The sequence below is a fragment of the Pimephales promelas genome, chromosome 4 (assembly GCF_988280905.1).
Source record: "Pimephales promelas chromosome 4, fPimPro1.hap1.1, whole genome shotgun sequence".
Taxonomy (NCBI): Eukaryota; Metazoa; Chordata; class Actinopteri; order Cypriniformes; family Leuciscidae; genus Pimephales; species Pimephales promelas.
In genome coordinates, this window is record NC_142772.1 from 20,255,413 (window position 1) to 20,272,953 (window position 17,541).

A 17,541-nucleotide genomic window follows, 5' to 3' on the forward strand; every position below is an offset into this window, starting at 1 on the left:
CCATCCTATGTTTTCTGCGTGGGAGGTTGACATTCAACCATGAATTGATGAAACAACCAAACAAGATATGAAAATCGTTACGTTTATTCTGTTTGGCTACTGAGGGAAAAAAACACAACATGCTGGAATTGTTTTTTTTCCCCACATTTTCTTTCATATAGTGTGACAGTTTGTACACTGCTCAAATACATAAAAATACTTTTTTTAATACAAGACACAACACATTTTCATTTCATTACTGCATGGAAATGAGGAAGCTATTATAAAGTACATTATATAATTTATGCATTGCACATTTTGTTTTAGCAACACGGAATGCTATTACAATTTAAACATTTTTTTATTTCATTTGATATATATATATATATATATATATATATATGTGTGTGTGTGTGTGTGTATGTGTGTAAAGGTGTGTGTGTGTGCGCGCACATATTTATACTGTAAAAAACGATCGTGATTTTAACAGTAAAAGACTGTGACCGTAAAACCTCTGTGCAAAACTGTTAATTGGTTAACAGAAAGTTTTCGTACTATATATGATAAATAACTGTGATATATTTTTACTGTAAAATACCATTAAATTTACAGTTTTTGAAAGTGAAAAAGAGCAACTCATTGTATAATTTACAGTGAATAACGTAAATTGACATTCCCACAATTGTGTGACACTTCACATTTTATGAATTTTTGTTTATGTACTATGGTTCCTCATAGTTTTCTATTTTTTTTTCTAATCAGTTATGTACATTAGGGTTTTATGTTACATTTAATCTAGTTAAATTAATGTTTATTGCATTTTTTGTGTTACCATGATTGTGTTTAATACTATTTAATACTAATATGATAGTGTATTACTATGTTACAAAACAGATATCATTTTTTTTTAAATGTTGGTAAATCAACATTTTATCAGATAATGAAATATGGTTTATTACTGTAAATTGTAAGTTTTTAAGTCTGTAAAACCATTAATGTTCCTACTGTATTTTAACGGTAAAGTTCTGGCAACCACAGCTGCCATTTACAGTATATATATATATATATATATATATATATATATATATATATATATATATATATATATATATATACATATATATATATATATATATATATATATATATATATATATATATATATATATATATATGAAGAGTTCAGATGCAAAAGCCTCTAAATGCCATTTGAAATTTTCTTCTTGAATGATGATTTTTATCAAGCTTGTATATTTAAGTTCAGTGAGTTCACTTAAATGGCAATGATAATTACCTATGAATTGTTATTTAAGTGAAATTACTGAACTTAAATATACAAGTTTGATAAAAATCATCATTCAAGAAGAAAATTTCAAATGGCATTTAGAGGCTTTTGCATCTGAACTCTTCATATATATATATATATATATATATATATATATATATATATATGAAGAGTAATATATATGCGTTTGCCACACCATAATTATAACAACAATATGAGAACATGTATTATAGAAAATGGAACCTAAAACACGTACATAAGCAAATACATTTGAACCATATTCAGAAATAAAATAGTCAACTGCAATAATGTAGCAATATGCTCCAGTCCATTTACAGTTTCATTATTTCCCTAAGGGTGCCTTTAATGCAGTTCTTCATAAGTTTGAGTGAGAATAACTTAGAAAAAGTATTTGTGGGTTATATACAACAAACAAATTCGGATGGAAATGTCCCAAGAAGCTCGGCTAATGGATTGCATTGAGAATATAAACATTTTAAGGTACTACAGTTTAAATGGTTATGACCCTATAGAAGCATGTGATGTCATGTGAAGCACCCGTGTATGGTGAATGCAACTGCATTTTAATAGAATTTAAATGCTAATTATGCAACAAGCCTTTGATGCTCTTCAGAGATCTTCCGCCTCCACGGTGCAGCGTAAGCACTTCTCCGTACTCCGTATTTCTCTCTCTCCTTCGCCTCACTTAAGCTATCCCTAGGCTGCTCCTCTTCCTTCTCTTTTCCTTCCTTTTCCTTCTCAAATTCTCTCATTCCTGCACATCAACCCAGCAGCAGCTGATTAGAAGCACGCTAATGTAATTGTATATGGTGATTGATTATCCTGGGAATAGGAGCAACAAACCGTCTGTGTTTGTTATATTTCCCCCTTTCCCCCATTATACTTCCCGCTTCTGATCCTATGTTTTTAATAAGATGGGTAAAATATTAAATTGGGATTGAATTGGATTTTTTCCCAGGATTTGAAGGGTGTTATCTGTGGAATTGGGTCAGAGGAGTGTAGGGTATGGGAATGCCATGGAAAAGCTCCATCTGCCGATTACTGCGCATACAGTAGTGGGGACATATGCCCTTTGACATTGATTTGAGGCCAGTTGCTTTTGGAGTAGTATGTTGGGGATGGGTCAATGAGCAGGCTATACTAGTGGGCTTCCCTCTGTTTTTGGATTTGGCTTTTGAAGCAAAGCATCTCTTTACCTGAAACTTGAAGGGTATTAGTGAACTTCCCATATAGGCCAACCCTCCTAGCCCAATCACACCTGATCTATGTATCCAGAGATAAAGCTGGGATTGTCAATAATTTTGAGCCTGATGTAATTGTTAGTTGTTTCTATAATGATCTTTTGAATACTGTTTGTCCAATAACACTTTACAATGAGGTTCTGTACTTTAATACCGTGTTGTTAACCCGGTGTGATTGGAGCGTTAGTGCATCACATGATCAACTGCTAAATTCAAACGTGCTTTTGAGCTTTGGTGTCACATGACAAGCATGATGCGTCAGTGAAAATAATGGTCGCCTTAAAGGGGTGATGAACTGAGAAATCAAATTTTCCTTGAGCTTTTGACATCTAAGAGGTCATCATTTTATAAGAATATCCTCTAAGTTTCAGAACTGAAAACGTCCTTGTTAGTCAAATAAAAGCTTTTATTGACACCAGCCTCAGCAAACGACTCGTTTTTCAAAGTGGGGAACTACGACGTCAAAGAGGATAAAACACCACCCCCGCAGAAGAAGATCAACGCCTACTTCAACACGGCCGGTTTAGCCCCGCCCACCGATTCGGCATTACACGCATAGCTAAATATCAGAGGCCTACCTCGTGATGACAAACCAGATCGAGCTACTGAGCACTGAGTACTGTTACAACATTGGACGTTTTCAAAACAATTTCCCCCACATGCACCGACGAGTGAGTTGAAACTCATTATAATATGAAAAACTGTTATCCACTCACAGCAGAGGGCATTTACTTCCAAGTCTTCAGTGCGAGACGGCCATAAAAACCGAGCGTTTTTGAGCTAGGCTCAAAACTAGGGTAGAAAATAGCATATTACTTATTCATTTTGATGTTTTTGAATGTAAAAACTAAACGAACGTGAAAAAAAGGTGACCTCAGACAACAATATAATTAAAATTTAAAAAGCCAGTTCATGACCCCTTTAATAGACTCACGCTGGGGGGTCAGATAAAATATTTTAAACTTGCAGTAGCTAACACGAAATCACCATGAATCACAGAACTTAAATATTGGTCTAATGTTAAGTTCTACTTGTCTGGATAAATTATAAATGATGAATTAACAATAGTGCATGAATTCATTAGTAATGATTTTTTTGTTTCCAAGATTCCACTTTTTTTCTATTATTTTCTTTTTTTTTCTATTATTGTGCATGTGCTTCATTTAAGAAACTGTTAATGTTAAATCAAAATGTTATAACTGGACCTCAGACTTCTGTCTGGTGACATATGTAGGACTTCTCCAATCAGTTAGCCTGTTTAAAGCTCATGTTTATCTGTCTCCGCCCTTGACTACAACGCCCACATCTCAAAATCCAATCAACAACCAAACGTATAGAACCAGGTACCCGTCCTACATGCGAATGTAAGTCAAAACAGAAGAAAAGATCTGTCATTACTGTTATTCCATTGTGACTTTTTAACTAAGCATAAGCCAAAGCAGGTACACTAATGATATTAGACCTCTATCTCTATGGTTAAAACATAAAACTCTATGCAAGTTACTTGCGCTGTTGTTGTTTTTTGTATTTTTTTTTACTTAGCTACTGCTTAAAATGATTCTGAAATCTATCACTAAAACAAATCAACATTGTAAACTTTAGTAAATGAGGGTGTGAAAAAAACACTTTGAACACTTTTTCTTTTTATGTACTCTCTCAATAATGGAAATGTATTAATGTTTACCTGAAAATGTAAACTGATTTTAATAAATGCTGTAAAAAATGTTCATTTTTAGTTTATTATACCTCATGATTTGAACCTTAGTGAGAATTTCTGCCATGTGAATGCTAATTGCTGAGGAATTGCTGATGACATGTATGTATCACTTTGAATGAGGATAAATCTGTAATTGTGTTTAGAAGAATGAGAAAGTTCAGAGTGAGGCAGCTCATCTGACTCCAGCTCCGGGTTTCTTTTGTTCTCTTTAGCAATGATTGCCTATTATTCTAGACTAGAGTGATTATTCCTTCCTGCTTGTGGTCCACATTCTTTTCTGTTTTTTTGTTGCCCAAAGTGATGATAACGTTCACAAAACTGACCTTCGCTTTTCTCTGTGCATGGCCTCCAAGGTGATTAATTGCTTAAAGGGATAGTCCACCCAAAAATGAAAATTGTCATCATTTACTGCCCCTCACGTTGTTTCAAACCTCCACTTCTATGACTTTGTTTCTTCTGTGAAACATAAAAGAAAGTCCCAGTGTTGTTTTTGTTCATAAAATGAAAATCAATAGCGTCCAGTGTTGTTTTCGACCCTTTCATTGTATGGACAAAATCTTTTGAAAACTTGTTTGAAAAGTTAATGATGACACGATTTTGATTTTTGTGTAAACTATCAAACTATCAAACCTTGAAATGTAGCATTGAAGAACTTGGCTGGGATGTTTATGAAATTCCACCCGTGCTCTTAGACTAAAAGTAATGCACATTAGTTGATCTATTAATTACATTACCTTTGTCAATGTGTGATAATCAAATTTAGCTAGGGTGTCTAGGAAAAGAGCCCTGCTACTTCCAACTTCCAACAGCAAAGATCAGGTCAGTAGGGGTGGGACTGCGCAGATTACTGCGACCCTGACTATATTTAGTGTCCGTCCCACACTGCCCCAGCCAAACAGCTGGCATTTCCATATCAGCAGGGCGTTGAATGGTCGCCTTGCACTGTTAGCAGGGCACCAATGTGTCTGACTGCTTAGGTAAGACCCAGGTTTCTACCTGGGTGCAAGCAGTGGTGATCAGCAGCAAGATGGAGGCTGAAGAAATGGTGATCCGTCTACCGGGACGTTCCAGCGCGCCTGGTGGAATTGGAGAGACAACGGTGCTCAGGCACAAAGAAGTTCACCACTTTTTTTTCCTACCTTTCAGGGAACAGCCCATCTACAGCACCCGGGCACACGTCTTCCAGATAGACCCCAGCACTAAGAAGAACTGGATGCCCACCAGCAAACATGCGGTCACTGTTTCTTACTTCTATGACAGTACCAGGAACGTGTACAGGATCATCAGCTTGGATGGATCAAAGGTAACGCATGTTTTTTTTTTTTACTGATGTGGATTCATGTTCATTGGTATACTGCAGGAAAGCATCCGTTGTGATTGTTGGGAAATAGGTCCTATAATATTATGTTCTTCTGGATTGTCTTTGGTTCAGGAAAAGCATCAAAAACATAATGCGTGTTTGATGCATTCGGTTGAATTAGCAGCAGATTTGAGTGTGCTGAGGACCGATCTGCTAGAGATTCCTATCAAACATATTCTCCAGGTTAGAAGTGGATTATTTCGCTCTCCCTGTGGAGAGCAGCATGCACTTGAATTGGTTACTGCTGTGCAACCTTACACAGTGGATGTAATGGCCCAATATTTCAGGACACATCAATAGACAGTGGAAGCGACTCTACGTCCGCTATAGTTATTCCATCTATCTTAACCTTGGCTATTACTTTAAGGCTTTTATAGTTTCACCCATTTATTTTAATGCAGATGGTGTAGTTGTTCACAATACTTCAGAAAGGACCACTGCAGACCACAAGTCTCCACCTTCCTCCTGTGGTTTTGTATGTCAAATACAAACTCAATTAGCCTATAAATCAAAAGTATATAGCTTCTGCAAGAGTGGACACACTGCTTTCAAAAACATTATATGAACATTGTATGGAGTGTTTCATTTGCAGTCATAACCCTGTCTCGACGGTTCCTCGACTTTAGCAGAGGATTTTAAAATAGCTCCCGCAGTATGTCTGAATGTGCTTGTGAGTTGGGATGCTCAGCCCTCCCCTTAGCTTTTGGTTTCAGAGACAGAAATAACATGTGAGCCAATGCACTTTGCACTGTGACTGTTGACACCTACACAAGCACACACTGTTTGTTCAGCAGTTAATCCTGTTTGATCCATGTTGAGTTTTGGGTAGACCTTAAACATACCATAGGGTCAACGACAATTTTTTAGGCAGATCTATTAATTTATTCAAAAAATATTAATTAAATATGAATATTATTCTATAAATATAAAACTTGAATACACCTCTTCTATGACGAACATAATGTTATATTATGTTTTGGGGCACGCAAAGTAAAAAAAAAATAATGACTCAATAAAATAATGAAATTGAGAGGACCCCTGTAAACCATTATGATGTGTCAAGGTTTGTTAGTCCTAAAATTTGGCTTTTATGACAATCGAGTTGTGAAATGTCTCGTGGTTGTACTCAGAAATGTAACGATATTTATGAATTAATAATTCGTATTTAGTAATTAATTTACTTTTTTTAAATAAATGAATGGGAACACCGATTCAAGTTTACAATAAGGTTTCATTAGTTAAAAGGATAGTTCACTTTGAAATTAATTTTTGATATGTTTTAGCTTACCTCAAGGGCATCCAAGATGTAGGTGTCTTTGTTTCCACAGTATTTTCAATTTTGACATTTTTCAGTCAAACCGTTGTCTATCAGTCATACACTGGAGGCTAAGGGGGTCCAAAAGCATGCACAGAGAAGTCCAAATTAAACATGATTTAATGACTCGTAAATGTAAGTACACATTGATGGCCTAAGACACGAAACGAGCGGTTTGTGTGAGAAATCGAACAGTATTTATATCGTTTTTACCTCGTGTAATCACAGTGATCTGAATCAGTTGTTCAATGTCCAACTGAATCTAACTGAATCAGTTCAATGTTACGCCGGAAGTGATCGCTTGCTTGTGACGTCACTCTATATTTACACGGAGATTTCGGAAGTTTTACCTTTTACTAAACATATTTAGATATACCAAAATCGTCTTCCATTGCTGTTTCCCGTATATCTAAATATGTTTAGTGAACGGTAAAACTTCCGAAATCTCTGTATAAACAAAGAGTGACGTAGGCGCGCAAGCGATCACTTCCGGCACATGCGCAGACCGAAGCGCCCGTGCCGTCAGATCATTTTGTCATGGCTATGATTACAAGAGGTAAAACGATATAAATACTGTTTGTTTTCTCACACAAACCTCTTGTTTCGTGTCTTAGGCCATCAATGTGTACTTACATGTACGAGTCATTAAATCATGTTTAATTTTGACTTCTCTGTGCTGCTCTTTGAGGTGAACCGATTGAGGACCCCCTTCACCTCCAGTGTATTACTGACAGACACGAACGGTTTGACCAAAAAATGTCAAAATTGAAAATACTGTGGAAACAAAGACACCTACATCTTGGATATCCTTGAGGTAAGCTAAAACATATCAAAAATTAATTTCAAAGTGAACTATCCCTTTAACTACATTAGTACTTATAGGCCCTCTTCAGTAGTTAATGTTAATTTCAACATTTATTAACACATTATTAAAATCAAAAGTTTTATTTGTTAAAAGATGAACAAAAACATCAATAAATGTATTGCTCATGGTTAGTTCATGTTAGTTAATACATTAACTAATGTTAACAAATGAAACCTTATTGTAAAGTGTTACGAAAGGAATTAGTAAAACATATTTAAAAATAAAAATATATTTTAAACCTTTTTGAAAATTATTATTTCAAGATGTCTACACACACACACACACATATTCAAGGTGTAAGGAAAATGTGTTATTTCTTTTTACTTGATGGTTATATCACATGACATTTTTGATTATTTGCATATGTTTCATTTGCCATCTATGACACCTTTTAAATATTGATTTAGGTAACTATCAACACTAGCAAAAACAAGTACCATGGTAATTCCAGGATATTGTTTTAATTACTTTGGAATATCGTCTAAATACCAAGGTACATGCAAATGCTTACCATTTAGTACCTGATATGATCTCTGTCCCATGGCCAGGGTTGGGAAAGTTCACTTTCTACATGAACTAGTTCAAAGTTCAGTTCACACATTTTAAAATGAACTAGTTCAGTTCATTCATACTTCAAAAAATCAACTAGTTCATTCATAGTTCTTTTTTTCCATATGTTTCCATAACCATAACAAACCACAGACAACAAATTATTTTATCGACAGCCAAAGTTTGCACAGAAATGTACGATTTTTCCCATCCTCACCGACCTCGCCGTTTAAATGGTCATACGACGTCTCCTCGCTCGCTGCTTTGTCGCCAGCGGCCGCGGTGCAACACTGGTGTCTTGTGTTGCCTGATTGGGTGTTTTTTCGCTACATATTAAGGCTCTATAGAAATCTGGCACCCTATTGTACGAAGCTAAACTGAGAGAGCGTGCGTTCACAGTAACGTTCATCAGGCAGTAATACAGAACGTTCAGTTCACGTTGCCCAAAATATGAACGCGTTCATGAATCGTTCATTGAACGCGTTCAGGCACAACACTGCCCATGGCACTGCTGCCGTGCCTTTTGGTTTAGAAATTAGGTGGTGGTATTACAAAATACAGAGATCCACAGTTGCATTATTATGTCTTTAAATGTTACTGAACCTTATGAGACTGGGACAGGGAATGGGGTCAACACAGCAGCTGTAATTAGAGTCTGATCTTAAGTCGAGTCTGAGCCCTTCAGGGAATTTAAGTCATGCTTACAGTGGCTAAAGGTATTAGCAGGATGCTACATTGATTGAAGAGCTCATGTTAAGCCTGACATAATATTTAAGTTCTGACCATGCCTGTGTTTTGGTCCTCTACCCCTGCAATTTATACTGCCCTTTCTTCAACTGATTGTGGTCCTGTCACTCTGAATGACAGAGACTTGTCTCTTAAGCCTGGTCTTTATCTGAACCACCGTTGACCTATAATAGGCAAGCGAGAGCGAGCAGGAAGGTCTCTATTTGCGGAGTGCTATTCACATTATCTTGGATATAACTTCACTTGACGGTATCTGATCAAATGCAGTTTCCCTTTAGTTTGGACTCTTTGAGCCCTTTCCTCCTTACATTTTGCCAATTTATTAAAGTCACCAACCATGGTGTGAGGGCGGCATTACTGTTTTGGAGTTATTTGAATGTTTCATATAAATGAACAGGTTAAAAAATGATTGACTGATTAATAAAATCAGGTCCCTGTGCAACATTATTGCTTCATCATGGCAGCATATAAGAAGCCTAAATGTATTTATGTAAATTGTTGTGTAGATGTGGGAGGTATAGATTTAAACATTTAAATTTAGTAGGCCTAGATTCACAGACACTGCTTAGATTAAGCTATGACTATAGGCCTTAGTTAAAGGACATTTGCGTAGCTTTTATAAACGTGCCTTAAGTAATAATGAAATAATATATGACACTGACTTAGGCCTATTTTAGAACATGTCAGAGCAAGTTGCTTTCAGTTAAAACAGCTCAAACATGCATTTTAGTCTGGGACTAGTTTAAGCCTTGTCTGTGAAACTGGGCATTAGTCTACTTTTTGAATGTGTAACTATAGCGTAACTAAAAAGATTTTTTTTTTTTTTAACTCCTATATGGGACTTTTCACACTTGAAATAGTTAACCCTGGGCCATTCTAAACCCCTGGCAAATGGATTCCTGGGTTATCTTGCTTTTACACAATTTACCTGTGGTTAACTATTAACCCTTGCTAATCTTAAGCTGACATTTCCCACTCTATATTCCTAAACCCATGGGTTCGCCCATGGGATTTTTTTATTTGAATATTTGTGGTGCTCCAGTGTCATTAAAGGTGCCATCTGGAACTAAAAATCAAAAAATATTCCATATTCCATAACAGATGGGGGCAGTATACCTCCAGAAAATGTGTTGTGCCGCGGCCGCACGCACTCACGTCTTCAAACAACACAAGCGAGCGCTGTTTTGCTCTCTTTCTCCGCATATTATTCAAATCATTTGTCACGATAGTAAAAGGTCGGAAGACCGCAGTTTCACGCGGAGCATTTGGAGATTTTTAGAGATCAGAGACTCAATGAACAACATCTCAACACTAAATGATGAAGACCGACTCATAGACGCCTGTCTCAAAAACAAGCTGTTGCATTTCGACGATATGGGAAAATAAAAGCCTGCGGGATATTATTTTAAGTTTACGGTATTCCTTTTGTTCATATTACACTTTTATTGTTAGTTTGAATTAATTTGACAGACAGCATTCGCTGATGTTGATCAACCTAGCGCCATTCAAAGCTGCCAACTCTCACGAATTCACCGTGAGACACATGCAATTAACACTTAGCAAGCAGGTTAGTTAAGCTCTTAGATTCTGTCAATTTTATTATGCAATTCAAACAATAAATACCGTTTTGGCGCTTGTACATGTTACACCAGAGATCCCTAGCGCACGTGAACCGATCATCTCTACTAGCTAATGGAAAAAGAAAACGAACACTGTTGAAAGATACAGTATGCTACAACTTACCAAAATGTATTCCTCATGCGTGATATCGACCAATTATTTTTTGAACTCTTCCCTGAACTGAAATGTAGTATTGGGCTGTATTTCCACACGACTGACATCAGGTTCAAGTACACACAAGCCGGCGCGACTCACTCGTGTACTGCAGTTTGGCTGGTGGTAACGTTGCCCGGCCGCATACCGCCTCCCATGGCCGGAACTGGTATTACGACACCTGCCGGGCCGGGGCTAGTAATTTAGCATGCTAATTTAGGTTTATATCTCGGCAGCACTATAACTTGTCAGTTTTTTAATTACATCATTGCACTTATTTCTTCTCATTCTTTTGTTGCGTGTAGCTCATTTTTTGGATATTTTTACCTCAATTATTACAGATGGCACCTTTAATTGGACGAATGCAGCATGTGACCTGTATACATAAAGCTAGTATTGCGCATTCTTATATTATATATTGTGTCGACTGTCAATCAAGTTTTACTGAATTAACTTTTGAGAGTATATAAAGGTAAGAATCAAACTCTTGGTGTTGGCGTTTTCCAGCACCATTTTTTTTCCTCAAATGCTGAAACATAACCTGTTTATACAACACGTGTTGTTCAAAGCATGTGAATATGAGTTGGTTTGGAATAACGATTACCTGAGGTTAAGCACAGTGTGAAAAGCACTTATTACATATCTTGTTGCTTGGGATGTGACATTATGATCAGAAAAGAGTAAATCATGGCATGTGCCGGAAACAAAATTGCGTTGGTAACAGCTAGGCTATTATTGCGAGTGACATGCTCTCTTTTAATCCCTGACAGATTGCAAAAGTGGCATGAAACGGACAGCTTCTTCCAACAACAACGTTAGCCTCAGCGCTGTTCTTCGCTGCTGTCCACCCACTGCACAGCTTTCAGCTGTTCACATGCAATTACAATCCTGAAGTGAGTGATTATACTGTAGGCTGCGTGGACTCTGATTAGGGCTCTCGTCGAGCCAATCCGTCTGCATCTGAAAATAAAGACAAATACCAGCTCCAGCGTACGTTCTGCTAGCTCATATACAGGAGCTCAAACTGTGAAGTTTCCGAGCTGGTCTTCCACACATACACATGCGCATCACTAATGTGTACATTAGGCACAGCGCAAACATCAGTCACGCTGATGCAGATTAGCAAACACTAGCATGGATTTGTTAGAAAAGCTTCAGTCTGGTTGCTAAATATCACTCTCAAAATAATATTAGAATATTATTTTGACATTTTCTGAAGAAAACGATGAGCCGCTTACCAATGCAAAACTTGCTGCTATATGGTGGTGTGTCTGGTTGACTTAAATTCTATTTGCTACAGAAAGTGTGTGAAGGCTAAGTTATGTAGGCTATGCTAAAAGCTCAGTTTCACCACTTATTAGAGGTGTCGGTAACACTTTACGATAAGGCGTCATTTGTTAGTTAATGTACTAACATGAACTAACCATGGGAAATACATTTGTTACAGTATTTATTAATCTATGTTAATAAAAAAAATACAATCGTTTATTTTTAGTTCATAGTCCATTAACTAATGTTAAAGGGATACTCCACCATTTTTTTTCATATTAAACAATGTCTCTGTCGTCTCAGTGCGTGCACTCGATCGCTCTGGCGCACGAGACACTTTGATAGCCCAGTTCATTCAATATGGGCCAAGCAGAGAAGCGACCAAACACCTCCACGTTTTCTCTATTTAAATACAGTTACACGAGTAGAGTAACTTATGGTAGCTTGTTTCCGCCACAGTATGAAAAATAAAAATGGTATTGCGACTTTTTATCTCACAATTCGGACTTTATTTCTCAGAATTGCGAGATGTAAAGTCAGAATTGCGAGATATAAAGTCAGAATTTTGTGATATAAAGTCGCAATTGCGTATTATAAAGTCAGTAAGAATTGCTAGATATAAAGTCGCAATTGTGTGTTATAAAGTCAGAAATGCATGATATAAAGTCAGAATTGTGAGATTTAAACTATTCTTAGGGGGGAAAATTTCCCCCTTAGAATTGGCCGGATAACTCGCAATTGCGAGTTTATATCTCACAATTCCGAGAAAAGATGTTAGAATTTCGATATATAAACTTGCAATTACAGTATGTGTTATAAAGTCAGATGTAAAGTAAACTCGCAATTGTGAGAAAAAAAAAGTCAGAAATGTGAGATAAAAAGTCGAACTTCTGTCTTTTTTTTCCTCAGAATTGTGACTTTATATTCTGATATTCGCAAATCGGATTTTATATCTCGCAATTCTGACTTTATAACACGCAATTTCGACTTTATATCTTGCAATTGTGACTTTATTTTTCACAATTCTGACTCCATATCTCGCAATTGTGAGATAAAAAGTCACAATTATTTTTATTTTTTTATTCAGTGGCGGAAACAAGCTTACATAGTAACTCGACCTAGGACGGTGACACAGAGTGATGATATTACTGCGCCGAGTCCATAGAATAGATATATATGCGCCGAGTGAGTCGAAGTGCTGCCAAGCACTTGCTGTGGTATTCCGCCATACAATATAGTTATCCACTTTACATGCTTAGAAAAGTGCAACGTTTATTTTGTGTCACCGTCCTAGGTCAAGTTACTCTACTCGTGTAACTGTATTTAAATAGGGAAAACGTGGAGGTGTTTGGCCGCTTCTCTGCTTGGCCCATATTGAATGAACTGGGCTAGTTAAGTGCGATCAAAGTGTCTCGCGAGCCAGAGCGATTGAGTGCACGCACTGAGATGAGAATGGTATCGGTATGTATCAACTCGTCTTAGTAAAGGGAATAACATATTTTAATATGAAAAAAACGTTGGAGTATCCCTTTAACAAACTTTTGATTTTAATAATGTAAATGTTGAAATTAACTAATAAATTCTGTAGAAGTATTGTTTGTTCTTAGTTAATTCTAACTAAAGTAATAAACTAATGCTAACTAATGAAACCTTATTTTAAAGTGTTACCGAGGTGTCTGTATAGCACAATTTAAAAATATTACTATTCAAATGTTTGGGGTTGGGAAGATATCCTTAATGTTATAGAAAGGAGACGCTCATGACTGCATTTATATGATATTCCAACCCGGTCTCATCCCAAGACGTCATATAACTGACGTTTTGGGACGTCTTTTGACCATACGTCAATATTCGCCTTTTTAGGGCCCCCTTAAACGGTAGATGAGGTTATGGGATCCTAACTCTACCCCATACCTAAACCTAACCCTAAACCTAACCCGTCACCTACTGACGTTAAAGGTAAAGCGTCAGTTGTATGACGGCCCGGGATCGCCATCTACCGACGTTTAAGGGGGCCCTAAAACGGCGGATGTTGACGTATGGTCAAAATACGCCCCAAGACGTCAGTTATATGACTTTTTGGGATGAGACTGTGTTAGATATTCATTCAAGTGCAGTAATACTGTGGAATATTATTACAGTTTATAATAACCATTTTCTATTTGAATATGTTTTTAATGATTTTTTTTTCTCTAATTGCAAGGCTGACTCCAGTCTTCAGTGTCACACTTATCCTTGAGAAATCATGATTTGCATTTTGCAGCTTAAGAGTAATTTCACCATCCAGACTTTTTTTCTCCCCAAATTGTGATAATTGAAATCTGGTCCTAATTGTCATCTCTAAATGTTACATGGAGATATTGGGCCATTTTGAAAATCTTTTTTTGACCACGGTTTTATTGTTAATAAACATTTGAGTATTTGGCTGAAAGGATAATTGTTGCAGACTCTGAGAACTAAAATTAACTATGAGCATGTGGACTATCTCTTTTCAGCTCTATTCCTGTGATTCATATTACTATGGTAACAGCAACTTCATGATGAGTGGATGATCTCTCTTCAGGATTTTATGTAGCAATTCACCAGATATTCTTTGCTTAAAATTGTTAAAATGTCTGGTTTCCACAAAGGCAGATGTACTGTATAAGCAATTGAAAATGAATAGGATTTTTACTTTCAGAACTCTTCTGTTGAGGCTCTGTAGGTCAACCTTAAATATCCATGGAAATGCTGAAAATTGGAAGTATAAAATAGAGGGAACCACATTCATCCTTCCAATGATTGTATAACATGTGTGTAACACACTTATACACATACTCTCTCTCTCTCTCACACACACACAGGAATCTGACAGTGGTAGCCCACTGTCGATTTTCTCGCTTGAAATTACACGTTTGTATGTGGCCAATTGGCCTTGTTCTGGAAGTGTGTGGGAGTATGAGAGCGCTCGAGGCCTTTTATCCACACAGCCTTCGTGGATTGCTATGCTTTGCGCATCCATCCATTTCATGTTTTACATTCACCATCTTGAAGTACCATAGTGCAAAAAAAAAAATAGATAAAAATATGAGGTTTATGCTTAAAACAAGTTAAAAAAATCTGCCGTTGGACTTCCATGATATGAAATGTATGTAATTTTATAGTTAAATACATTTTTTGTGTGGAAATACAGTAGGCATGTTACTTATTAAGAATGGGATTTCTGTGAAGATGATACAGGATTTTGATGACTTTCTAAATCTCTTGATGCTCGATTAATGATTGTGAGATCCACAGAATATGTGCAACATTCACAGTGCATCTCTCTCCTCTCTCTCTCTCTCTCTCTCCTTCTCGCTCTTTCCTCCCTCCTTATTTGCTCTCGGTTTCACACCCACACAAACACATTCACTGGCAGTGACTGTCGTCATTTCATCAATAACATTTCACAGACTCATAACGTAGGAAACATCCTGAGATGTACTGAAAGCAAGTATTTGTAAGCATCCATTTCTGACCATCTCATTTAGACATTTTTTGAAAAAATGTAAGATAGACCCCTCATTCAACAGGATATTAGCTGTTTACTTACTCCATAACTGATCACTGAATAACTTTAAACTCCATCCTTGTGCCTTGGCATTAAATCCACATGGAAAATGTGGCCAAAGATTTCTACACCTGTTGTTTATCTGCCATTCCCTTGTATATTATATTATATTATATTATATTATATTATATTATATTATATTATATTATATTATATTATATTATATACAACAGTTAATTCTTGTTCTGATTGGCTGAGAGCCTTTTCCAGCCATGTGATATTCTACTAGTATCACCATGGGAACCGTTTCACTGTTTGTATCACTCCAATGGCAGCATTTATCACAGGCAATGTCATGGAGGACAGGCAGACCACCATATTTTTTACAAATACTTCTGTTGTTGTGTCACGGAATTTAGTTTTAGGAGTTTATTAGGCGAGAATATAGTTATTTATACCTCAAATATGCGACTTATAAATAAACAAAGCGCATATTTGATAATTTGTTTAGACGTTTTCGGAGATGCGAGTTCCAGTCGTTAGCGGCCATTCAACGTTCACTTACCCGTGAGAACAGCTATGGGTCCTATCATACACCCGGCGCCAGGTGCGACGCAAGTGTTTTTTGTTAGTTTCAGCCCGACGCAATAATCATTTTCACGTCCTGCGCCACGTTGTATAAATAGCAAATGCATTTGTGCGTCCTAGTCAGAAAATGAGGTGCGTTAGTAGGTGTGTTGCTATTTTGAGGCAACTGAAATAGACTGGGTTGACCCGCCTATAGTTGCATATTACTTTATTTAGATTGACCCACCTATAGGTGTATATTGCTAAAATGCTCTTTAAATAAAACATTTTTTTTTATTTAAAGAGCGTTAGTAAAATGCGCCTATAGGCGGGTCCACATCAGGCGTGCACTTTGTCCCGAAGATGTTCTGATCGTGTGAAGATCTGTTTCCGCTTGCAAAGCGCTCAGTTTTTCCGTTTTGCAAATTCCGCCATGTAAAGAGAGAATCCGCCATGGCACAAGCACGACTGTCTTTTAAAGGGAATGGGAGATGATACTCTGATTGGTTTATTGCACGTTATGCCAAAAACACACTTTCCGCTTTCATAGACATAAGAGTGTATTTGACAAACTCTAAATGTATTGTTTTTTTTTAGTAACTTCTGCAAATTTAAATATCTGAATCTAAAATAAGCACTATGTGGTTGAAAACACTGAAGAGCCTAGTTGTGATGTCAAACGGTGAGCGCTCTCTGTCTCTGGCTCAGAAAATATGTGTAGCCTACTACAAACCAGGCTTATTGAAGACACTAAATTAGTTAATCACTTAATTAGGAACTTTCAAAGTGCACCAGAAATATGAATTTATCTTTAAAACGTACAAACTTTTCTTCCGGGGGAGCATGCCCCCGGACCCCCCTAGAGGTGCAGATGGTCCACACTACACACAAATACTATATACTGTTGGAAACACATATGATAGTCTTCGAAAAATACAAAATACAATTATTATTTAAAAATACCTAAAATATGAACATTATTAGGATTTTACCACCTCATTAACTATTTGATGTTATCAGAGGCAAAATACAAACACAATTGCATTATTATTTTTATCTAGTGTTTATCTAGTTTATTCACATTTTTTTGGGGGGGGGCGATTGCAAGGGTGGGGCAGGTGGGGCACGAACCCTTCCCTACCTTCAAAGTGGGGAATGGCAGTGGTTTGAGAAACACTGCCGTTAGCGAAGCGTTATATTGACGCGAAAAGTGCCATGTGTGTCAGATTTAGACGCGATTTCAAAAGTGTCACCTATATGACGCCCTAGGATGAGAATGCGTTGTTATTTCGGTTTCAGTCATTTTCGTACTCCGACTTAAAGGG

The 17,541-nt window shown here is 36.8% G+C and overlaps 1 protein-coding gene across 3 annotated transcripts in view; it reads left to right on the plus strand.

The window, feature by feature from the left end:
- The window catches only part of homer1b (homer scaffold protein 1b), a 40,568-nt gene that overhangs the window by 2,092 nt on the left and 20,935 nt on the right, over positions 1 to 17,541 (plus strand). For 2 of the 3 annotated variants that reach the window (XM_039662112.2, XM_089130099.1), the window contains exon 2: positions 5,389 to 5,545. In XM_039662112.2, the coding sequence (XP_039518046.1) occupies positions 5,389 to 5,545 (157 nt within the window). Of the gene's footprint in view, positions 1 to 1,737; positions 5,546 to 17,541 lie in introns of those variants that run through there. The other variant, XM_039662111.2, reaches the window with a different exon arrangement.